Genomic DNA, 24,762 nt, shown 5'->3' on the forward strand with positions numbered 1-24,762 from the left:
GGGAGGGGAGAGCAAAAGGAAAGTGAGTGAAACAAACAATTGTCTCTCAGAATGTTGCCTGGGGTGAGACGCTTAACGCTGGATGCTGACTGGTCTGGCTGCTTCTCTATTGATTTCAGATTGGGATAGGCAGCAGGCCAGCCAAGGCCTCTGGTACTGACTGTCTGGCAAGGGATTGATTCTTTAATTAATGTAAAATTATCCTCAGTATAATGTAGAGAGCACCAGAGAGACACATATTTACACAGCTGGATTATAAATCTGGGGATTACATGTAGCACAATGAAAGCATTTCTTCGACTGAGTGGAGTTTACTGTGAAAATCTGATGGATAAAACGCACACACACACACACACACACACACACACACACACACACACACACACACACACACACACACACACACACACACACACTCAACAGGGGCCATACATTTTGATGCCTGATATAGTGCACTCTCTATTGCCTATTTCTGGCCTCTAGATGGAGACAGAACACCATGACATTTCAGAAACATCTTACCAGCAGTTTTGTGATTTAAGGATTCAGATTCAAATGAAGGTGTAATATATTACAGGTAGCATATTCCATCTCGGACTGACCAACAGCTGTACACATAGGATGGGAATTCTTGTGTTGTTGTATATATATATATATATATATATATATATATATATACAGGGCTGTCCAGGGTGTACCCCGCCTCTCACCCATAGATAGATAGCTAGGATAGGCTCCAGCCCTCCCATGACCCTGCACTGCAGGACAAAGCAGGTTCAGATAATGGATGGATGGATATATAGGGCTGTAATTTTTTGTACCCGGCCTGTAAACATGTTTATTTCTGCTGTAAAAGTTTGCCAGCTTAACCTGGCAGTCTATGGGGATTGACTTGCTTTTGGAGTCAGCCCCTCATGCGGATGAACATTGGTTGGTTTCCTTTAAATTTTTGCTTAGACCCCTAAGAGACTCTAGCAGTATCCCTAGAAAGTAGAAGGCCTAGGTGAGAAGAAACAGTTTTTACTGTAATACTGAAACTAAATATATTTGAACATATTTGCAATATCAACAAAACATGGAGGGCAATATACAAGCCGACAGAAAAAAAGAATCATCCAGTACTGGGGAGTTGTCAGGTTAGGAACCTGTTAATTTCCAGTGCAGCTCAGTCACACATTCATACATGCAACCTCAGAGAATGTCCAGTGTGCTGTGCATTTGTGTTCTACTCAATGCATCTTTACCCTAGAATGAAATAATCAGACAAAGATAAATATTAATCAAAACCATTTTTATTTGACAAAGAGTTTTTGGATTTTAGCTGACACAGTCATAAAGTATCTATTACAGTACAATAAAAGTAAACCTGTGAAGGACCTTCCCTGCATAAATTAATGCAAAATATGTGATAACAACTGTTTGGTCTAAAAGTACCACATGTTGTTACCATTTATTTCACACAAATGTATGCATGAGAAAATACCACACACAGCTCCTTTTAATCCCAACTTCTTATCCCGTGAAGATATTGCACGTCAGTATTCCCCTTGCCCTTACAGGCCTGAATCTGTCTGTGTGTCCAGTGCTTTAAAGTTTGCATGATTGCACTCTCATACTGTCCTCTGGCCAGCGGTATGAGTCAACAACAAACTCATCATAGTCAGTGCTAAAGCAAAGGGAGTGCACATATGCTTCTTTGTCGGATGGCTCTGGGTGAAATGTGGCCATGTTGTGCATGTAGGCGTACTCCATGATCTGTAACACACACACATTTTTTTTGACATTTAAGCCTTCAGACAACAGGATCCAGACATGATGCGATCCGTCTGTATGCCATGTGTTCTCACCTTTACTGCCAGTTTTAAAGAGACGTCCCTGATAGAGCTAAGAGGAGGATACAGTCTCCCTTCTGCCAGGTCCTTCTCTGTCACCAGGTTAGCAAGAGCCTGTCCAGCAGGGAACAATCATTAAATATCATGATTCTGTGTAACCTGAGTCACATTACTCCCAGCAGAAAGTGGATTTAACTGTATGTGTCAGTGTGTCACCTCTGCTGCCGTAAGGAAGATTTCCTCACTAATATGTCGCAAGGCACAAGCAGTGACGGCCAGACCCACACCGGGGAAGATGTAGGCGTTGTTTCCCTGGCCAGGGAAGAATGTCCTCCCGTCCGGCAGGGTGACAGGATCAAACGGACTGCCACTAGCAAAGATGCCACGACCCTGCAGCACAGAGGGTTTTTTTTTTTTAATGAAGCATATGACTACTGAAATCACTTCACAGACACAGACAGGGAACATCTTCAGCACCTCTGTGAATGTGTAGCACTGCTCAGCAGTACATTCAGCTTTGCTGGTCGGGTTGCTGAGGGCAAAGATGATGGGGCGTTTATTAAAAGAGGCCATATCCTTGATGATCCGCTCAGTGAAGGCTCCAGGAACTGCAGCCACACCTGACAGAGAAGGTCATTAATTAATTAATTTCTCAATATGTTCCCAAATTCTAAACAAAGTGTGCACCACCAAAAAGCTGGTTTTACCAATGATTGCTGTAGGTTTCAGTTCCCGCACTACATCCTCTAAATTCTTCATTTGCGGGTGCTCATGAGCAAACCTCTCCTTCTCTGAAGTCAGATGATCACGACCCTAAGGGTTTAGAGCGATGGCAGTGAAAACATCAGACACTGCTTTGATTGATAAACAATTATATTACATAGGTGCACATGTATATACAACACCTTGACAATGAGACCCTTGGAATCAACCATCCAGATTTTTTTCAAGCTCTCTTCCTTAGTAAGGCCCTCGCTCTCCATGGCCATGGCGATAAGCTCAGCAATCCCCATTGCTGCCTGAGGGGATAGAAAAGAGAGGTATGGTGTGACTACCCACAATATGCCAAGTGTCAGTATAGGAAAAGGTAGGTCTTAAAATACGCAAAGAGGAAATGTCATACTCCAAAAGTGACTTAATGAACACCAAAACACACCGTTGATCAGGTTACTAGTGTTCAATATTTCTTTACATACATTCTAAGTTAAGGAACGCAGCACGTACCTCTCCTGCCCCTTGAAAAACAATGGTATGGTCACACATTTTACTTTTGGTGATCCGCAGGGCTGCCAGGAGTCCAGCTACTGCCACTGCAGCGGTACCTGAGGGTGATGGAGCCACGGAAGCATTTAAATTTACTCATACTTCAACACTAGTGGTTTAAAACATGAGTGTAAATATTGTAAATTGAAGAGTAAATGAAGAAAGAAGGAGGTCAGGCTATATCCTGTGTTCACGGTCTGGCTGTGTCTGGCTGTCAGCTGTGACTGTCACCGCTCTGCTCTACAGAGACATGGGACAGTGTGTGTGTGTGTGGTCACCTTGGATATCGTCGTTGAATGTGCAGTACATGTTGCGGTACTTGCTCAGCAGACGGAAAGCATTAACATTTGCGAAGTCCTCAAATTGAATCAAACAGTTCATCCCATACCTGTAAACAGGAAAGCTGGATTTTAATCCCACCAGTCAAACCACACACACACACACACACACACACAACAAAGAAAAAACAACAGGTTTTTAAAGCACAGCTTACTTAAAATAGAAACATGTTAAAAAATAACAGATCTTTTTGTGTGGCATTTGACAATTCAGCACCTGTCTCTCCTGTTTTACAACACTAAAACTCACAAAGGGATTCAGTGAGGCAACAAAAATTCTCAAACATCTGAAAAAAAAAGAACACAGAGCCCACCCAGCTCCCCAGCAGTGTCCGAGTTTACAAGATCCTACTTCCAATACAGCAACACAAAAGTCCTCACAAGTATACGCTGCTTTAAAAACTTCAACAACAATCAAGCGAGAGAGAGAGAGAGGCGGGGCAGGGAGGCCAAGACATTTTATGTGTAAAAATATATTTAAACAATGAGACTGAGACAGCTCACATGTCTGAGGTCAGAAGCATTAGTCAGTAATGTAATTTGTCACTAGAGCCTGCAGGGACCCACACCTGTGAGTGGTTTTGGGTTTTGTAAAGGGCACAGGTTACAATAAAATAAAAGATAAGAAAATAAAAGCAGCATGTGTCAAAAAGTTCAAAAGATAAACATTATTATTTCCTGTTTTCTAGCCGGACAATGGGAGGAATGGATGAGGTCATCTGAAACCTGTATTAATAACACCAGAGGTCAGTTTTCACTGACAGGCAAAGCAAGCGTTTCATAAAACCCCACCTTGTACCTCATAAGGAAATTGGTTCTTGTTTGTAGTGTTATGGTACAACTCAGTAAAGCTGTTTCCCACTTGTTACAGTGGCTGCTAAACTGATTTTCAGCAAGGAGGAGGGCGAAACGGAGCGGAAGCGAGGCGGTGGAAGAATGCAGGATGAGAAGCAGCAGTCAGCTGTGATAAAACTTAAAGGTGGGTAAGAGTTCAGTCTCCACCTCTGCTCGATGCCATACACGGATACCTAGAACAGAGACTGACAGCATGGCTGACTTACTGCCAAAGCCACAGTAGTGTTAAGGAGAGAAATGTGTTTTCTATCAAGCAGCGAGCAGAAGTGAAGCACTGAGAGAGCTTGTGCAAAGAGGAGGAATAATGAGCCTGAGAAGGGAGCTATAAACATTTCATTGCGTTTGGGCTTCGGGAGACAGAGACAGGCGAGGACAGATCTGGCTTCGCCCATTCGCCAGCGCAGCACCCTCTGGTACAGTGTGGTGCTACTTTCTAGGGAGAGGTCACACAAGTTCACAAAGCTGGTGTTCAAGGAAGCTTTCATCACAAATGGAAGAATAAAAGTCATCAGACAGTCGAGAAACATCCTTTGAGACACATTTAACATTCAATTAATAAACAATGTGTGTGTGTGTGTGTGTGTGTGTGTGTGTTTGCCTTCCTTTGGAAACCTTTTTTTGTCTCCTCTTTCTATTATGCTTGGAAGTCTGTTGTCTCCCCTTGACGACCATCTGAAAAAAATGATGCACCTCTATGCAGGCAGGGTTTGCTTTTGTGTTTACAGAGGGCAGTAACCCAAGCAAGCCCAGGGCACACCCAGAGATGTACAACACACCTATTTCTGAGTGGGCTGTTAAAACGGCCCTGATCTCACAGCTGCAACGGAGGAAGAAACAGAGAGTGCAGCAATATGCATGTGTTTGGTGTAGCTATCATGGGTCTAGCTACTTGGGTTGTGTAGAATTAGAATTAAATAACTGTCTTTAGTTATGTATAATTATCAATTACATACAGGCTATTATTGACCCTCACTCATGCCCTTTTCTTTAACAACAGCAGTGGTGGGGAAACAACCAGACCCACAAAGTGTCTGCACTCTCTATTCAATATACATCTACAAAATACAGCAGATTTATTTTGCATTTTGCATACAATCTCAGCTCAATGAAAACTGTTCACTCTCAAGAGTGACTCAAGAGTCATCTTCAAATCACCCATTTGAAGGTTACATATTAGCGCTAGCTGTATTTATAAGCCAGTCACTATATAAAGGATTAAAGCAGGTGGTTTGATTGATTTCACTTCCAAAACCAGAAACCAACCAGACGGACAACAGCCTAACCATTCCTGTCATGGGGCTGTTAAAGCTATTTGAGCAACTTGAACAACACAGAGCTCCTTTGTGCTTGAAACTTTTATTATTTTGCTGAGATTTATGATTTGCCACAATAATACTGCCGGCAGAAGAACAGACTCTAACCCTTATTGTGTTCTGCCGCCATTCTTGCATGATATTTTGGCCCTTAATTCTAATCTGGTCCATTAGTTTGGAAGTAGATCCCAGTGACATTATTGGTAATGTTTGGTAGTTAATAACAAGGTGTGGCACATGAGACGACAGACACGTTCCTCTGTGGGGAATTATTTGGTGTTATGTCTGTATGGCTGCGGACTTAATGAGTAACCCAGCTCCTCCAGGAAACACAATCTGGATTAATTTGAGACCTGATGAAACCTGAATCTCCAGTCTAGAGGAAGTAGGTGGATGTCATATACACTTCCTGTGCAGAGGAGAAGGTATGAAGTGATTCTTTTTGTTGGAGTGCATTCAAGAGAGCTACGGAGAAGCAGCGAGGACCTCAACAAAGAAGGTCATAGACAAGGGGGCTCTGTCCAAACACAGCTGTCGAACCTGTGTGCATATATGTGTGTTTGTAAAGGCGCACACACAGGCCGCCTCTTACCTCCGTCCCTACGGGGCTTTGTGGCCGAGGCCTTAATAAATCCCCAGCCCTCTTGCACTCTCCAGAGAGCCAGGATCTCTCAGCACACATTATTTCTCAAATCCCAAAGAAAGAAGCCCATTGGTCTTTTCCCATGTTTTCCTTATTATCACAGAGCCAAGACTTTAAAATGGGTGCAGGTCCACTACTGTAGTCCTAGCATGCTGCTCAGGTTGACCCTAGAACCTGTTGAATCATACACTGTCCAATAACTTCTGACATAAAAAGTTCTGACTTCAGATTACAAACTGTTCCTCAGTCAAGACTCTATATCTACTAGCACACTGCAGGTCCAGAGAACTCTGGCTGCAAAAATGGACTTGAGTGACTTTAATTTAGCATGTGTACTCCAAGTAATAATATGACTGATAAGGATAATGTTTTCTAAATGTAAACAACTCTTACATGGCACTCCAGGGCTGAAAAATAAAGCCATCAGAGAAACAGTTTGTGGCACTTGAGGCTGGCTCCCAAAACAGAGTCAATCTCCAAAGACCTGCATGTTAAAAAGCTTCACTTGTGCTCCATCTCCTAGCTGGATTTTGGAGTAAAGTATGCCATCAACATTACTCCTCCCTTTTAGGCTCAACGGTAAACTGTACCCCTAGTCTGGGCTCCTAAGGTACCACTGAACCACACAGGCCCTTCTGCCTGACTAAGCCCAATCCTAGAAGAGTAAATGGCCTGGGAGAAAAAATTGAGGAAGTTGCTCTTTCTCCTACCTGATGCATATAATTAAAAATGTGACATAATTTTGCATGAGCATGTACAGACTTAGCTGTGCCTTAAAGATTTTACATTATGTGTTCATACAGTGGGACTTTGCACACCAGCAAAAAGGCATTTGGGATTAAGGGTGACGATCTGTGACAGAATGGTAAAGAAAACACGGTGCTCAAAGTTTCAAAACCACAACACAGCCTTGGATTATTCTTTTAAAATGCTGTGGGTGTGTACAGCAGCAATGAGTGTTAATGTCTCTCTGAAGACAAAAGGCACTGCTGACTGTACACGAGCAGGATCTTTTCTGTAAATGGGAGGCTGGCCTGAAATCAAACCCTGGGTTGCATCACTAACCAAATCGACTTTGACTAAGAAGTACATTTAAATGGTGGTTTTAAAAATGCTTCAGTCTTCTGTTTATTGATGATGAGTCAGTCTGGAGTATTTTAGTTCATGTTTAGTTTCCTAGAAAACTCAATGTGAATATTACTTAAACGACTGCAGAGCTGTAATCATTCATTGAATCTCTGAGCCCATAATTATTCATTTTCCGCCAATCTGGCTCCTTTGGGGAAAAAGCATCACAGCTCCCTGTAGTTGGGAAGCTACCCGGTCATTAGAGTCATGGCTTCCTATTGCCAGCTGGAGGGGGGCCCAGACCCAGACTTCTCCCTTTGGAGTCCAGTCCCTCTGAGTTAGGATGAGGCTTCACCAGGCCTGTGTGTGCGTGGCTGTGATGGCTCCATGGCAAACAGACACAGGTCAGCATGCATGCAAAACCAAGTCATACAACAGTCTGAACACATAAGGTACCAGTCCTGATGGGAAGCAACGTGTCTCACCTAATTTCAGCAAATGACTTCATGTAAACCAAATAACTGACAATCTGGAACAGTAAAACATTTCAGTGCTCTGTAAGTCCATCTAAGTCAAAGAAGCCAAAGTTAACCGCTAACAAGGTTTAGCATATCCAAGTGACATCACAGCACTGAATTCTATGGCCAGATACAATCCCTGGTCTGCATTACTGAAGTATACACAGAAAAAGGGAACAAAAATCATTGTGGACAATTTCAAAGTGGATGCTGCCGGCTAACTGTATAGTCTAACAGCTTGTTATCTATCCTTACCCTCTCTGTGAAGTAAATTGATCACCAACAATCACTATTCAAAAAGCTAACCGCAGCCTGTAAGCAGTTTTGGTGAATATTTCTTAGCATCCCAAACATCATAGGAGTAGTTCAAAGAACTGGTTCACTGTGTTCCAGACCCCTGAATCATATTGCACTGACCATGCAAAACTGCTTAACATATTTCTTTTAAGAGCACTGTGTGTGCTGCCTGGACCGAAATGACAAAAGCAGGCCGCATTGAGGAAGCTGGCAAATGATGAATGGAAGGTAAATGTGGTTATGCTGTACCTGTCCGATACAGCCTTCATAAATTCATCCAGCAGGTCGTCGTAAGCCTGGCCTCGGACTCTATTATGCCTCAGCCCAATGTAGAGTGGGTCCTTCAGCAGTGCCTGCAGAAACACATGGAGACTGAGGTCAGAGCAATGGGTGAGAGAAAAGCATATAAAACAAGACTGAAAGCAAACAGTTCTGTTTAGACTATACTGTCACCTGTTCTGTACATCTGAAGGAACATTAGGTCAGGCGGTCGTGATAATTTACCTAATTTACCAGGATTGCTTGAATGAACAGTAAGTAATGTTTTTTTGAAGATGTAATTTAATGAAAATACTGAGAAAAACTTGCCCCAACTTGCATGAAGTAAACAAAACTAATTTAAATCCATTTAGATTTCCATGATTGTATGTTTGAGACCTTGTGAGAGATCCTAGATTATATCTGAATAAATCCTTCTTGATGCCCTTCAGAGCGTCAAAAATGTGCATGTGTAAGCTTTGCTATAACATTTGCAGTGAAACCTGACCGTCTACATACAGCAAATATAACCTCAAAGGTCAAAAAAATTCCTTATTTAAAATAATTTCCAATTATCTTGATGCTTTTCATCAAGATTTTCAATAATTTTGCTGCCATTCAGTCAGTATAAAAGAAAGAATGTGTCGTTTATGAATGTGAATGAGAATAAAAAAGTATGAACATGTGAGTATGTGAGCTCCAGTGGACAACAGCTTTCTTTAAAATTCTGTCAAAGAAACCATCTTTCAAAAACAAACTGCAGCCCGAGGAGATGAAGGGGTGACCCTTGACCTTCGCACCACAGTACTTCCAAGCATGACAGGGATTCAGCATTGAAAGAGAAAATTAAGAGCAGAAGTCACTGTGATGGTTTGACAGAGAATCAGAGAACGATGAGGAGAAAGGAGAGTGAAGCTGGTGAATTAGGTGACATAAATGCCACTGAGCAGTGATTGCTTCTGCTTTGACATGGTGCACCTGCACTACACAAACACACAATGTCACAACAACCAAAATATTTTAAACTTAGTGCATGCATGCTGCACTGTGGACCAAGAGAATTGAACTGATCTGCAGCAGCCTTTACTTCTCAAAACGGATAATTAGATGGTGCCAGTAAGATGAGCGTGGCTTGGAAGGAGGAAGGAAGCCACCACAGGGTCAATACATCCAAGAACAGCTCAAAAACTTTATTTAAGGCAATATTTATTTGAAGTGGACAACTCATTTCCTGGATCGCCTTTAAATGGGAAGCGGGTGGCCAAGTTCAACTGTAACCAAAACAAGGAAAACATTTTTCATGTAAACCTACAGGAAAGCAAAATGATAAGTCAGATTTTAATGATAATTCACAATATGATGCAACAGCATGCAAGTAAAAAAGAAGAAGAGAACTGCTCTAAGAATTGAATCAAAGCAGCAATGAGCCGTCATTCGGTCAAAGATTTTACAACAACCACTTGCAACTGCTTGAATGAAAGCTGGTTTTCAGGACATTAATACAAATGTATATTTAACAGCTTTCTTGTGCTTAATGTCAGTAGTTTAACCATCAGCTAGTGATGTAGTCAAGAAGACCCCTTTAACCAAGATGGCGACATAACCAAGACCAGAGTGTACGAAGACTTCAAGGGTTCAAGACCTAGTTTGAGTCAAACACATCCTAATAAAAGCACCAATGCTCAATACAATAAAGTTTCCTCTGACATCATACCATGAAGACAGCGTTGTACTAAAAGTAGATCATCAAATACTCTGGCTTCAAGGTGGTGTCTTTTTCTGCCTGTATACTTTGGCCTCACAATAGATAGAGCTGGAATCCCTTTGTCCACCTGTACATACAGTCTATGAACAAGACTGAGCAAAAAAAGCTTTTGATTTTGAGACCTGAAAAAGAGATCTCCAGGCCGGTTTGAAGATGAAGGCTGATCTCGAGTACTGCAACACAACCCTCATAACCCTAAAACCTGCTTTAAACACAGGGGTTGTCGGGATTCTGCCTGTGAGGCGACCACTGGTTGTGTCAATCGGAACCAAATGAAGCTTAAAACCATCGTCTCTCGAGACGTCTTATTTAAAAATGTTTGTTTTTTTTATTGTTCTTGCTAATCAAAATCCAATAAAAACTAAAAAAAAAAACCAAAACATTTATATTAACCCACCTGGGACACACACAAACAGCACATTGTCCAGGATGACATCACTCTTATATTGTAGAATGAGTCATTGTGTGTGTGTGTTGAGGTTTCCCCTGGAGACATCAAGTCCGTGGATACACACAGACACACAACAGTTCTTTGGAGATAACAGGGGGATGCAGTAAAAACTTAGTCCCAGTGTAAAATGTGTTGACTTTCCTTCATGCTGGGTGTGTTTCTGAATCTCACCCTGCAGGTATCACTGCTGTTTGTGTGAGAAAGAGATAAGAACTGTCCAGGTAGTGAGATTTTATAGCTGGTTCTCCTACGAGATGATAGGTAACACATTCCTCTGCAGAAAAATACGATCCCCAACCACACAGCAGAAGGGTTTGTTCATGACTTTTGAGAAGAGTTTAACACTTTAGAGAATAAAATGTACCTTCTTGCTGCAATGGACTGATAAATAAAGTAAAATCAAAGTTTTAAAATATGAGCTGTAAATGTGCTGGCTGACAGATTTTGATACCTTTGGACAGAAGCTAAGCTGCACTAATGGCTCTGGCTCCATATTTACTGTACAGTGTAAAGTGTGGTATCAATCTTCTCATCGAGGTCTTGGCAAAGCACATAACCCTATGTTCCAAAAATGTTGAGCTATTTGTTTAAAGAAAAAAAAAAGGTATGTCTGGGTCATGGGGTCTGCCTACATGACTGTATGGATATCTGCCTGCCTACCTCTCTCTCTACCCCCACATCCACTCAAGGACAAATATAATCCCATAATAACAGTCATTTTAATAATTAGCTAGCACTACCGCTACATCATACACTCCCACCACCATCTGCTCCACAGTCACGGCTGCAGAGTGAAGCAGGTTACAGAGGGGCAGCAGACAAGCCCACTTCCCACCAGAAGAACCACACATGTACACACACACATACACAGCCGGTCCATTTATCCCATTACATCTCATTTAGCTTGTCATCTCTTTAGAATAATTGAAAAATGGAAAAGTCGGCCACAGCCAGCCAGGCTACAGTAAAATCTCTTCTACAGCTATGTATAGGTTGCATAAAGCTTTGTGTGTGTGTGTGTGTGCAGGAGTGAACCTGAGCTTAATGGCCTTCTTTAAAAAGTATTAAAATTACAGGTATAAGCACATGAAGAACTTTCCAGATATCCAAGCAATGTTGCATGAGGCACCTGGTCAGTCAGTTAGCAGTCAACACCTGGGTCATGCCAACAAATTTCATCATATGTTTTCTTTGTTTGTGTATTTGCAACTATATCAGATGTAAAAAGGTCAATTGTGCAGCTGGTCATCTCCCCATTTTGGATTCATTCATTTTTGGCAGCCTGTATGAAGACAGTCAGGGATAAAAGCAAGCATGGATGAAATGACTCTGATACAGCTTGTTAAAGTTGCATTGTGATGCCTATAAATGTCTAAACCTGCAAAAAAAAAAAAATCTGCAGAACATATTATTGCCCAGACACAAACCCATTCAAACAGAGCAGCAGACCCAAAGTGGAAACTTAGAAGGAAATGAGATGGCAGTACTGGAAGAGGTCGAAAGGTAAAGCCACAGGCAGCAGGCCTGTAAAGGTATAAAAGATGAGGTGGAGGGCTTAGCAGAAAGAGAGATGCTCTTACTCCAGCTCCAATGTCAAGAAGAGGACTAATGTAGCAATGTAATGTCTTTTATGAGTTTTCCCAGAAGACGCCAGTCTTTCTGTTGTTATAATGCACGGGATTACTGCAGAAGCACTTTGATGAGGTGTGTAGACTTCAGGCCAGTGTAGATGCCGTCACTTTTATGACCTGAAAGGTCTGTCTCTGCTTGGTCTCCGTCCAGTCAAAGTTCTGTTACTTAAAAACTCTGTTAAGTTTTATTTGCAAACTCATCTAACCTCTGTATCATCTCTCATCCTTAATCCACTGGAGACGTCCGCCTGGAATGAACTCAAGGAATGAAAGAGTGAGAATGAGTCATCTGAAGAGTGTCTTAGGAAAGAAAAGGATAGCTCCTGACAGACTGAGCTCAGCTGTGTCGGGCACAGAGACAGCCGAGGCGGCCACGCCCTTGGCCAGGCCCACCAGTTGTATAGAGTACACAGACTATTCTTAGTCTGTTTTAGGCTACAGAGACACGTGCTGCCCTGCCCGCAATTTGTCAGAGATGTTGCCATAGTGAACTGGGACCATTGGTGGACGATTCCAACTCGAGCTGGCAGAGGGAAGAGGTGCTTTCCCAACTGGCCTCCATCAATGGAGCTTCTTACCTCACAGTGTAATGGGTGTTTCCTGGTTGTAAAATGCCAGATTTGTTTTCTTTTTCTTGGCTGAGGCCAGACCTACCTGCCTAACTTAGCTCTGGGATATTTTCACAATTTCTAACTGGAAAAAAAAAATCCAAATTCAACCAGTAAAAGTTCCATAACAGGGAGGACAAAATGAGCGTTTGGCTCATTTAACATTTGTATAATTGGCTAATTATAAAGCTTCCACAAGTTGGGGTAGTTTTAAGCTGACGTTTACCGAACAATCTCAGCAGTCATCCCTGGAGAGCGTCCAACCACCCACGCCCTGTTACTGGCTGGTCCACTCTAAGCTAACTTTGCTATATAATCAATATTTTTCTGACTGATGTCATAACAACATCTATATTTAGAGCTCTTACCTCGTTGTCTGTGCCCACATCCAGCATGACGGGCAGGCACTGCTGTGGCGGCATACCTCCACAAGCTGTGTACAGAGCCAGCTTGCCAACTGGAATTCCCATGCCATAACAGCCCAGGTCTCCCAGCCCCAGGATCCTCTCTCCATCCGTCACGCACACAGCCTGTCGATCGATACAACTGTCAGTCATAAAGTACAGTAACCACACCGGCAGTCTTATTCCATTTATTCAAGATGGTTTTACTACACATGAGAGATTAGACTCAATCAGAAAATAAAGAAAGCCTCAGTCCCACTCTGCTTCAGCCCTTTGTCATTAGAACAATCCTGCTACCAAGAAACATGTTTTTTCCACTTGATGTAAGCCAGACACTCCTACTCCCACCTGGCTTTCCACTTGCATACTCACTTTACTTATTAAGCGATAAGTTCCTCCTCGGGGTTGTTTCCAAAATGAAACAAATCAGTTGTGTAACACTTAATATCAGCAACAGAAGAGCTTTTTAAGTAGAGAGTATGTTTTTTTTTCTGTTTCTTTTTTCCACGGCTGCTGTGACGCAGATAACTCTGGCACAAAGATTTACCAGCCTGATTCCTCCCAAAATTTGACAGGTTTAAAGTGTGCCATTAAATTTCCCAGTTGAACGTTTAAAACACTGTATTTCTCATTAATATGGGTGTTGTGGCTCTGTGGGACCATCAGCAAATCTATCCCTTGTTAATACATTTCAGAAGGCTGCTATGGCGAATCAATGGGTGACTAACTTTGCCCTCTCTTCACTAAAATGTCAAAAATGGGGAATATTCTCAGAGTTAATGATAAGACCACCCTGGCAATGAGCCTTGGACTGTCAGGGCTGAGGTAAATGCCCTGCTGTTGACAGCAGGGAGCAGGTGGCTGAGGCTGCAGATATATTTGACATGCCAGGAATGCTTGCCGGTTTCGTCATTCTAAATATGACGAGATTATGACTTGCACATAGCTGGCCTGCACACAAGATTAAAGGCATAGTTCAAGTTTTTGGGGTCTGGCCAATAAAGCAGGTCAGGAGAACACTAACACACATCTTCCAAGTCTCAAACTTGACTTGGAAATTATAAATTCAAGTATTTTACATCCCTCAAGTCATAAAATGAAGTCTTTTGTAAGGCGTTATTCTATTTTTAAACATGTTTCCTGAGGAGCAGGGGTACGTGACAAGGAGAAAAGGCCTAACAGCGACTACTTCATTCAGCCTGTCCTCACCAGGTAAACGTAACAAGAGTTTGATATTTTAGGCCTTGAAACAGACCACATGTGTGTATTTTTCCAGCCACATCTCTAAGTTAATAGGGGTGGAGAGAACTGTGATGGCATCCAAAAACACATGATGATAGGAAATAGTTTTTCTTTTAACATGTGTTTAATGTTATGAATTAGGCTGTTTTAAGATGATCTTTACCTAAAGCTTCCCCTGTTTTAACCAGTGGTTTATCATACTAAATTCAACAATGATTACAAACTCAACCACAGACAGAAAAAAAGACAAAACAGCTCACAATGTCTGGGGGGGATTAACCTTGGACTGCTGAAAGAAAGTCATGTTGCTTGTACCACGCCCTCATCCCTAACTTCTTTATTCAGACTTGAATCCTATCATGGGAATGGCTGTAGCCAAATCACATGTTTTATTAGCATAAATGTAAGCATGTGTTGTGTCTGGCAGATGTGTTAGATGTGTTGACTTTATTATATAAGAATTGGATTAACATGTCAGTTGCTATGCACATACAGTTTATAAGCTCAGCTAGTGTATGGGTTTTTGGGACGTCTGTTGGAATGTAATATCAGGGTCCTGTATGTAGTTTCTGTCAGCCCTAAGTAAACTATAGCTTATCTTTTGACCCATATTTTTCACACCGGGCATACTTTAGTCTACCTTGATGTCCTTCTCTGGCCAGTTCTGGAGTATCGCAGCAATGTGCCCGCGGTCATGAACAGTGATGAACAGGCCTCTGCAACACAGAAAAACAGAAATCAACATCAAACTCTGGAATAAAAATCAATTTGATTTTGAGGAACACAGCTTCAAGCTGTACCACAGTTTAGCTGCTATTCTCTTTGTTCTGACCAACACTTTATTGAAAACTGATGGCACGTTTCATGTTGATCCCTGATCCCAGGGCTTGCAGGGACTTTGTTTTGCACCCCTGAGGCTCCCCATATATTCACTTATCTCAGTATCAGCCCTGCCCGCCCTCACTCTTTTCTTTTTCTCACTCACTGTCCTGCTCCAGGACATTCCCTGGATAAAGAGCCCCCTCAATGTGTGGGGTCCAGCTGCACTGCTTTTACCAACAGACGCATCTGGTTATAGCATGAAAGGGGGGGGCAACACCTCTTCCATGTGCCAGTGACAGTAAAAACATCACTATTTGTAAGAATCTGCTCATAAAGTGGACATGCATCCCAGGGCAATGCTGTTGGAGGAAATGTCAAAGACAAACAGTATGAGACGTTGTTAAATGTAATAAGAAGAGATGAAGACTGACGCATAAAAGTGTCACATAAAAAGGCTTTGATACCTCAGGGATGGATAGGATAGGTCAGTGTCAACACAGGTTTCTGCTTCACATGAATACATCATGACAGGCTTCAAATACAGAGCAACAGTAACATGAGCAAGAGCATGCAAAATAATCTGCTCAATAGCATCATTTACCTTCCTGTAAAACAGGGTAAACTCTCAGGTCAGCTGTGTAAGCAGCTGATGAGTCAGTGTTACAAAAACAAGACTGTTAAATGATACAAGAACACATGGCAACCAGCATCACTGACTCTCAGAGCTTGCGCCAGTTTGCTCTCCTACGTAAACTATGTGTCGTCTTCTAATCTCTAATTGATTATACCGGGCTCAGCTCACACTGCAGGTCCATTTTGAACTTGATGTGTCTCGTCAGTCCTCTTTTAGAGACAAGATGGTGGGACTGCAGCCTCTACCCCTTAAAGCAAGTGGAATGTATGACTAATGAAAGCTGTGTGTGCAGAAAAAACAAAACATTAGGATGATCTAAAAAATAAACCAACAGTTTTTTATATACCAAATTCAGGGGGGCTCCTAAATAAAGTGGGCTGTGAACGTCTGATCGGATGAAATTGGGCATTGCCATCATATGTTCTGTTAACACAAACATAACATAATGTCATATTTTTGGAATGTTATGGTGTGTTGTATCTGGCAATAAGGTGGTGTTGACCAATGCTACACAGCAGCCCTCTTGAGTTTTGGCATGATGAGTGCCAAAAGTTGGCTATATAACAAGAGACAGGTCTTTCCAGGACAGAAAGGACAGTTTGACATTTAAGAAGTTCTGATTAAACATAAAATTAATACACTATATTTTAACAGTAAAGATTGGACTCAGTCATTCAGTGTTTTTCAGCATCTGGTGAGAAATCACCAGATGCTATGTTTCAAGAAGACGATGATCTGATCTGTTGACGCAGAGTGACGGACAGATGGTTCATCTAATCAGTGGCCAAGTATCATTGACCATGCCGGCTCTTTCTAAACAGTTTTCACGGATGGTTCAAGATGTAACAAACCATCGGGAATGTTATGTTACCATTCAGTGACATTGATGAGACTAAATGTTTATTCATAAAAATGAAAAAACTAGAGAACAGCAAAGGGGGAGATGGGGTAGAAGGCAAAGAAATTAAGAGCATGACTATGTGTTTCTCCCAATGCAAAGAGCTCTTCAGGTCACATTAAGGTTACCAGGTCCCAGACATCTGGCTTTCTAAAGACTTTTTTTTGCAATATAATGACGTACACCTGCATAAATCTACACATCTGAAAATGTGTAAGCGCTGTTTGAAATGCACCATGGGTAGATCATTTAGAGAGGGCGTGCAGCTGTGAGAGACTGCAGGGAGCAGGACACACAGGAGGAGGAGGAGGTGAAGGACAAGAAGCAGGAGGAGGAGGAGGAGGAGAAGGAGCAGGAGTAGGAGGAGGAGGAGAAGGAGGAGCAGGAGTAGGAGGAGTAGGAGGAGGAGTAGGAGGAGTAGGAGGAGGAGGAGGAGGAGGTGAAGGACAAGAAGCAGGAGGAGGAGGAGGAGGAGAAGGAACAGCAGGAGTAGGAGGAGGAGGAGAAGGAGGAGCAGGAGTAGGAGTAGTAGGAGGAGGAGGAGGAGAAGGAAGAGGAGGTGAAGGACAAGAAGCAGGAGGAGGAGGAGGAGGAGAAGGAACAGCAGGAGTAGGAGGAGTAGGAGGAGGAGGAGGAGAAGGAAGAGGAGGAGGCCAGGAGCATGGGAGTTGCTGCCAGGTGAACCATGGGGGAGGAATTTAGAGATAAAGAGCATCACTGGAGCTAAAAGGTCAACCCACAATATCACCGGTGGAAATCAACCTCATATGATGGATATGAGCAGACCAGAGGCTGGAAAAAACATTTAAGGTTCACCTTCCCATTGTTCCTCTCCTCACACATATTCTATATTTTCAGGGGAGATGCTGAACTCTTGACCTTTGAACCCACAGTCCTCCTTGGAGCTCAGATTTAGACCAGCAAAGACATTGTGTACAATTTCTCATAATGTCTGCAGTCATGCTGTTTTTAATCCATCATCACTGACTATTCAGATCTTTGCAGAGCAACAGACTGTTGACAGTATACAGCAGCTGTATGATATGAAAGCTTTTCATCCACCATCTACTGAGATCATAAGGTTGTGTGTGTGTGTCCGTGTGTGTGTGTGTGTGTGTGTGTGCGCAAGATGTATTTTAGATATTTATGCGACAACATTGTTGTAAAATGAAGTCATTTCGACTTTTGGAGTATTCAGGTTGAAGGATAAAGGAAAATTCCACCCTCTGATACTTTCATGGTTCTTTAGCCAACATAAAAGCAGACCAGAAAATGTTGTTAAAGGAAATGTTGATATTTCAGCCTTTCCAGACTTCTTTTGTCAGAAGTGTAGCCAATGCCCTGTTGGATGAATTAAAAAAAATCTTTATGGGTACAAAACTTTCAGCTATTTACACAACCCCACACCTGCTGTTGGGCTGTTTTGTGGCACGTCTAGCATGAGACATTGCAAAGGCCTGTTGCCATAATTGTGCTTGTGTTCTGTGTTTTGGTTGCTGCCAGGTTTGTGAATAAAAACCCTGTGCTAGGTAGGTAAATAATTAGTGCATGAATGAGTGAATCAATTTGTCTGCCGCTGATAAAATATCCTCAGTGACTAGCAGAGACCTCATTTTCTAGGTGAGAGGAGGGACACAAAGAGTCGAGCCAGCATGTCTGGCTTCTCCTAAGAGAGTGTGGCGAGAGCACAGAGGACAAAGAAAACAACCTGATGGCCTAGAACAGCACTGACCTGCGGCCGGACACAAAACATACCCCAGGGACTGTGGAGAGGCTGTTGAAGGTTGGCAGAAGTAAAAGCTGCTGTCCACACCATGACCCCAAAACACACTCACAGCCTCCGATCATTGACCCACGTCCACACAGTCGCCATTCTTCACCCTAACCATGTAACCTCAATCCTCACTTTGCTCTATGACCTCAGTTGGCCAGCCACACAGGGTTCAACTGCCACAATGGACACAAATCTCTAAGAAAGTAGTGTGAAAATGATGTTAAAGGTCACAGTCACGCACTGTGAGAACTAATTAAGCTCCAAATCTCCCACGACAGAAATGTTTTTTTTCCCCGGTTCAAATCCCCCCTGAGAGAAGTTTTGACAAGGTTTCTTCATGATTTTCTAAATTAGTTTGAAAAGGCCCTAATGGGGTAAATGAAGCCAGCACCAGGCAGTGCGGCTCTGCCCAGAGGGAGGAAGTAAATGTCAACTAAGGAAAAAGGACAAATTTCTTCTTACTGTGATTAAAAACAAATGATTGGGATTAGGAAAAGAGTGGCAGGCCCTCTCCGGATTAGGGATGAGATGCTCCAAGTGGAGGGGTTTAAGTATCTTGGGGTCCAGCCTGTTCACAGATGAGGGAAGAATGAAAACGTGAAGTAATCCAAAATGTTGGAAGGTGAAACATGTAAAGTTAAACTTTTTATATGAGTCTATATTCATAAATATGGGATAAAAGGAAAAAAATGGATGGATAGACAATGTTTAGTTGCCAGAACATCGTACACAGCCACCTCACAGTTAGCTGTGAAGTGATGTGACAGTCCTCAGACACATCAGCCCTGAACCTGTTCCAGCCATCAACCAGCTGGAGCTGTCACTGGACAGTAAACTGTTACTGTTGGACTAATTACCCTCTCATTTACACAGAGGTGCTTGACGTCGTTGACGTGCTGGATTTTAAGAGTCATGTAATTGTCATGCAAGTTGTGTGCACCTCTCTGACTGTAACTGTACACCAGCAGTCTCAGAACACACACACACATTTCAGTGGGTCACTGTCACTGTGCTATTCTGTTAGCAGTGCATCACACTGAGGTGTCCAAGATACAGTCTGCCTTTGAGAGTTAAAAAAACACATTATTCCAAAGGAGAACTCCCTCATGCAGATTTGTGGCTTTCCAAACAGGTTCAAACGGGAGCACTCCTCCAAAATTAACACAGCGGATCCTGCTGCCAGGCCAGCTGCTGGGATATTCAAGGTATTATTTCATTAAAGCTGCGAAGCTCGCTGGGCCCCAACAGAAACAAAAACACTACGTTTCCAATAACAAGAGATTAATTTGTAGAATTTCATTACAATAGATGAATCATCTGGTCACTTGGTTAGAGTTCAAATGGTCACAAACAGCATGAGGAACTAAAAACACACCACAGATCTGAATGTGGCACAAACACGCGGAACGCCTGTTAAAACAGTGTGAAATGAGATATGGTTCATGCTGTTGCAATGTATATACTTCTAATCCTGTGATGTGGGAAGCCCTTTTTACTGATCAAAAGAAATACATGGATGGAGCTCTTTACTTTTAAATCTGACCTTAGGGCAACATTTGGTCACACTGACTTACAGGCAGACGGCCAAACCAAGACTGGATTCACATCACATCACATCAGAAGGAATGAAATAAGAAAAAAAGGAAAATATCAACCAGCCTGTCAACATGTCAGCCCCATGTCCACATTATGTCAGGCAAATGGTCAGTTGTGGCTATAGCTATATTCACATTACAAACCCCATTGTTTCAGAGTTCGGATTTTTAATGAGTATCAGATTTGCCCATCTTGATGGTTCACATCAACGCTGCATGACCATGAATCTGAGAAATATCCAATTTAGGGCCACATCCTGAAGAGACTCAAGTATGAATCAAAAGTCAGGAGTGATGATCAGACTTGTGTGTCCATACAGACCTGCAAAAAAAACTCTGATCTGTCACATCACCTGGAAAAACCAGATTTGAGTTTCCTTAGCCTTGTAGACTGAAAGTGCCGTCACAGAAACCCGACTGATGATACACAAAGGAGGCTGGAACACTGAGAGTCCTCACAAAGACAAAGCTGACATACTGATATTTAGCAGCTTTACAGTTTACAATTTTATATTAGCTTCAAATGCAAAGTGCTGCTGGAGAGAATCAATGATACACACAGCTTCTCCCGTCTCTTAATCTGAGTTTGCCGTCTTGTGAAACAGTGCGGTTGTACGCACTTAACTCCATGCCCCGCCAACACTTTGATTACACCAACACAGTGACAAGCAAAGACACGAACGGATTCGAAACGTCTCGTCGGACACCATGCACTCTTAGTTACATCACTGCTGTTCAGTCCTGCCAGTGTTATGATATAAACAGTGTTTTTTCCCATGTTCATCAGTTGTCTACCAGAAGCACATTAGTGCACATTAGCTTATAATATGTCTGCCTGTCTGTCATTCTACTGAGGTGAGCACTGCATCCCTTTACACAGACATACAGAACACTCATGAGGAGACAGAGCAAATCCTGTGACTGGATGTGGTATCTGACCACAAGCAGTAAAAAAGGACTGACAGCACAATATTTAAGCAGTGAGACCGCTGGTTTCAGCTTTCCTGCTTCTTTTGCTGAGAGGTATTTAATAAGTTAAGGGCTTTCCATGGAAAGAGAAGATGATTTTATCTCTGTGGACTAGATTAAGTGGATTATATTAGATGGATTATATTTTAAAGCATAGGGCAGATTATACTGCATGACAACACTTTTTGCACTGTATGTACACTGCAAAAAAAAACACAGAACTATGGTTATTTCTAAGTTAATTGAGAGAGTGAAGATTTTGACCTAACAAATAACACTCATGCAGATGAAGGAGCCAAGCAACTGACTAAACCAATGCAGCAAAAATGTAAAACCTCAGTGAGGACAGGCAGTCTCAATAACTGGGTTTCTGCTGCAGCCTGAGCAGACATAAAAAAATTACAATGGAAAAGATGAAACAACAAAGCTCTGGGGAGAGGAAGAAGTTATGTGTAAATACAACAATATGATGTAGAGTAGGATCTATCAGCTCAATAAACAGCTATCCAGCTCATAATCTGTCTCTCCATATCTGTCTAAGCACATGTAATCCTCCTATTTATTGACTGTTCAATCAGAAAGAAACTGAGGGGAGTGTCTGTGTGTATCTGCTAGGAATTCATCGTGGCAGTAAAAGAGCTATACCCAGTAATTTCTGTTCTATACAGCTCTCAACACTTAGAAATGAAACTTGACGGGTAGGAATTCTCTTTCCTTCCCCTTCACTCTCTACATACGGACAATGTACTCTTCTTCTTCTTCATTTTTGGTCGGCCTCCCACCCTCCATGACACACACTCAGACTGACAGAATTCCATCATATTTCACATATTCAACACTCTGCCTGAATCAGCCTCTTTGAACACAAGCGAGAGCCAGTCCCAGTCCCTGGCCTCGGAAAACCATAACCCGCCCCCTCCTCATTCCACTGCAGCCCACTGAAGCCAGCCAGGCCCTTCACACAACAACTAATCTTCCTCTGGTGAAGCGTTTCCAGACTTTCAGAACAGCGGTAAATCTGCAGAAACCAAGATGTAAATGGGCACAGATCAGTCAGTCTGATTGGCCTTTCATCACCTCAAGTAACATGCTGAGGCAAAACATAAAAGGACGTGGAATCTTTTACCCAGACCGACCTGCAAGTGATGAAAATAACAACCAGACGGCGAGGGTGTCTGGGACTGTCGTTTATTGTGGCTGTCCAGGTGAGAGATGAGAGGAACTCAACTGTCCAGACGACGAGTCCGGTTTCTTTTTCAACCAACCTTACATAACACATGGGGCAAGAAACAGCAGGGAGACGCCCGGTCCAGCACAAAGGCACTGCTAAAGGGATCAGATGAACCCAGCTTTTCCATTCGCCTGCCTTTTCACACACGCTCCTGACATTTGAGGCATGCCAATGACGTTTTGGTGTGGGATGCAGAAAATCAAAAGAAATTGGTTTTGCTTCGGCCAGAAACTGTGCAAAGTCTGCTCATACTGTATTATGTTTATTTGCAAATGCTGCTTTAGCAACAGTGGTGAAGACCGCATGTCATGCTGCATGTACAGGAAAATTTAAATCATTAAAATTCAATGAAGACCTGAGGATGGGAGACTGTTGTCACAGAGCGCTGCATGGATGACAAAGATTAATGGCCCATTGTATTCTCTTTGACACTCACAGAAATGTGGATTCCATTTCAGGGATGTCTAAGGGTGGTGGCAGGCTAACTGGTTAGTGTCCTCAATAAAACAGATGGAAAAGAACTTTACGGGTATCCAGTTCTTCATGGCTTATAACTCAGGAGATAAATCATGCAGTATAGAACTCTGTGTGAGAAGTTTAAACCATTCTATTAAACAATAGAACTGAATATAACTGAAGTTAAAAAAAACATTCATTGTATAGAGAAAAGCATGTGGACATACAGCCATTGTTTGTGTATGCTAACCTTTATTTTTGAGGTTTTTTTAATCAATCACATCCATTAAGACTTTGTGAAGTCTTACGGAGAATGATGGGGTCAGGTCAGGTGTTGAGATTTTTGTGCTGACAATCACATCCAAAAACTCAATATATGCTCTAAAGCTGCACATACTAGTCAGTAAATGGAGTTTGGAGCTGCTGTTGAACATTTTCAGGACAATTTTCACAGGTGTGTCAGAATACATTGATTGATTAATCATGGAAAAGTCAATCAACAAAGCACATGGTCATGAGGTGCAGACTTTAAGATCACCTTTATAACTAAAAACATGGTCACATAGCGCACTGTAAGCTGCATTCATGACCCTTTAAGGCTGCAAGAAATTCACATCTTAATGTGTCTATACGTTCTGTGTATTACAGAACAAACCATGAGCACTTTTCAGATTGTATCAGGCGAGAATCTTCAGAATATTAGTGTATACTTGTAAAGAGTGAAGAGGTCAAAGTCAAAGTTAATCTTAATATAAAAACAACTTTTCTGTTTCTTTGAAGATTTGATTTTTTTCATCTGCATATACTCAGTTTAACTGAAGCTTTTAAGCAGTTCTGCCATCCATTATACACAAAGAATGTCTGCCCTTTTACCACGGAGCTACCTCTGAAGGTGACATTCTTCATTTCTCTAACAAGGAAACTGGAGCTGCAGCTGATGCTCTGAATCAAAGTGAATGTCGGCGCTGCCAGGCCAGTCTCCCTTAATGAAAGTGGATCAAAGAGAGGCAAAACCTCATTCACACATGGGTCAGACAGCAGGCTGGAGAGTTAGTCTACATCATCAGCGCAACCAGGAATCTCCCAGTGAGATCATCCATTATATTATATTATAACCGGCAGGTCAAGTAGAGACTGACACCCAACACTTAGAGCCTTAAAAACATCATGTCGTTCACAGTCTGTAGACACATTGAGCAGGACACAGTAATGATGTTCGCATATGATTTATTCTACTTATCGTGTTAGTAATGTAGGCTCTGACCTCCAGCGCACCATGCAATAAGTACGACTCTTTAGTGGTGATAAGTGTGTGGGCACTTTAAATAGATCCAACCACACAACGTTACAAGAATCCAGAGCTCAGAGGCGCTGAATCATCTCCTCACCAGATGATGTGAGATCAGGCTTTCTGTAGCTGCTGATATGTCACATTTGATTTCCCAAGAGCTGCATATCAGGCTGTGTTTATACTGAGAGATTGTACCACGCTCTGCAATAAAAGCTTCAGAGGAGCTAACAAGGACAGTTCATGAATAGAGATTAATGTCTGTGAGTTCTCACCGAGTTTTTCTACTGAGCAAACACACAGCATTCTGATTGTCTGCTGGAATGCTGGAAGTCGAATACCTAAAACTACTCGTGCATTCATTTCTTTATGTTCAGTGCAAGGAAGGAGGTTACAATCTGGAAACCATTTGACCAATTCAACGGCTAATACAGCCTAATGAGTGCAGATGGATATCTTCAAGCTTTTAGTGTCTAACCTCGGCCAAACTTCTGACAGGACTACAAGTGTTCACAGCCAAAAGCTGAGCTGAGATCTGATGGAGCTGTCAAAACAGAAAAATGGGCTTTTAGTGCTTTACTCACCACATCCATTAACTAAGCGGACCAG

General features: G+C 42.2%; 1 protein-coding gene across 1 annotated transcript in view; it reads right to left on the reverse strand.

Annotated features, from left to right (window-relative positions):
• Nucleotides 1-1,272: 1,272 nt before the first annotated feature.
• me1 (malic enzyme 1, NADP(+)-dependent, cytosolic) overlaps nt 1,273-24,762 on the reverse strand; it is a 56,844-nt gene continuing 33,354 nt past the window's right edge. The window contains exons 5-15 of the mRNA XM_028425203.1: nt 15,127-15,202; nt 13,209-13,370; nt 8,377-8,480; nt 3,374-3,483; nt 3,057-3,154; nt 2,738-2,851; nt 2,540-2,645; nt 2,310-2,452; nt 2,049-2,222; nt 1,848-1,946; nt 1,273-1,755 (exon numbers count right to left, since the gene is read on the reverse strand). Coding sequence (XP_028281004.1) covers nt 1,588-1,755; nt 1,848-1,946; nt 2,049-2,222; nt 2,310-2,452; nt 2,540-2,645; nt 2,738-2,851; nt 3,057-3,154; nt 3,374-3,483; nt 8,377-8,480; nt 13,209-13,370; nt 15,127-15,202 — 1,354 coding nt within the window. The 3' untranslated portion in view covers nt 1,273-1,587. The remainder of the gene's footprint in view (nt 1,756-1,847; nt 1,947-2,048; nt 2,223-2,309; nt 2,453-2,539; nt 2,646-2,737; nt 2,852-3,056; nt 3,155-3,373; nt 3,484-8,376; nt 8,481-13,208; nt 13,371-15,126; nt 15,203-24,762) is intronic.

Source organism: Parambassis ranga, chromosome 16 (assembly GCF_900634625.1).
Source record: "Parambassis ranga chromosome 16, fParRan2.1, whole genome shotgun sequence".
Taxonomy (NCBI): domain Eukaryota; kingdom Metazoa; phylum Chordata; class Actinopteri; family Ambassidae; genus Parambassis; species Parambassis ranga.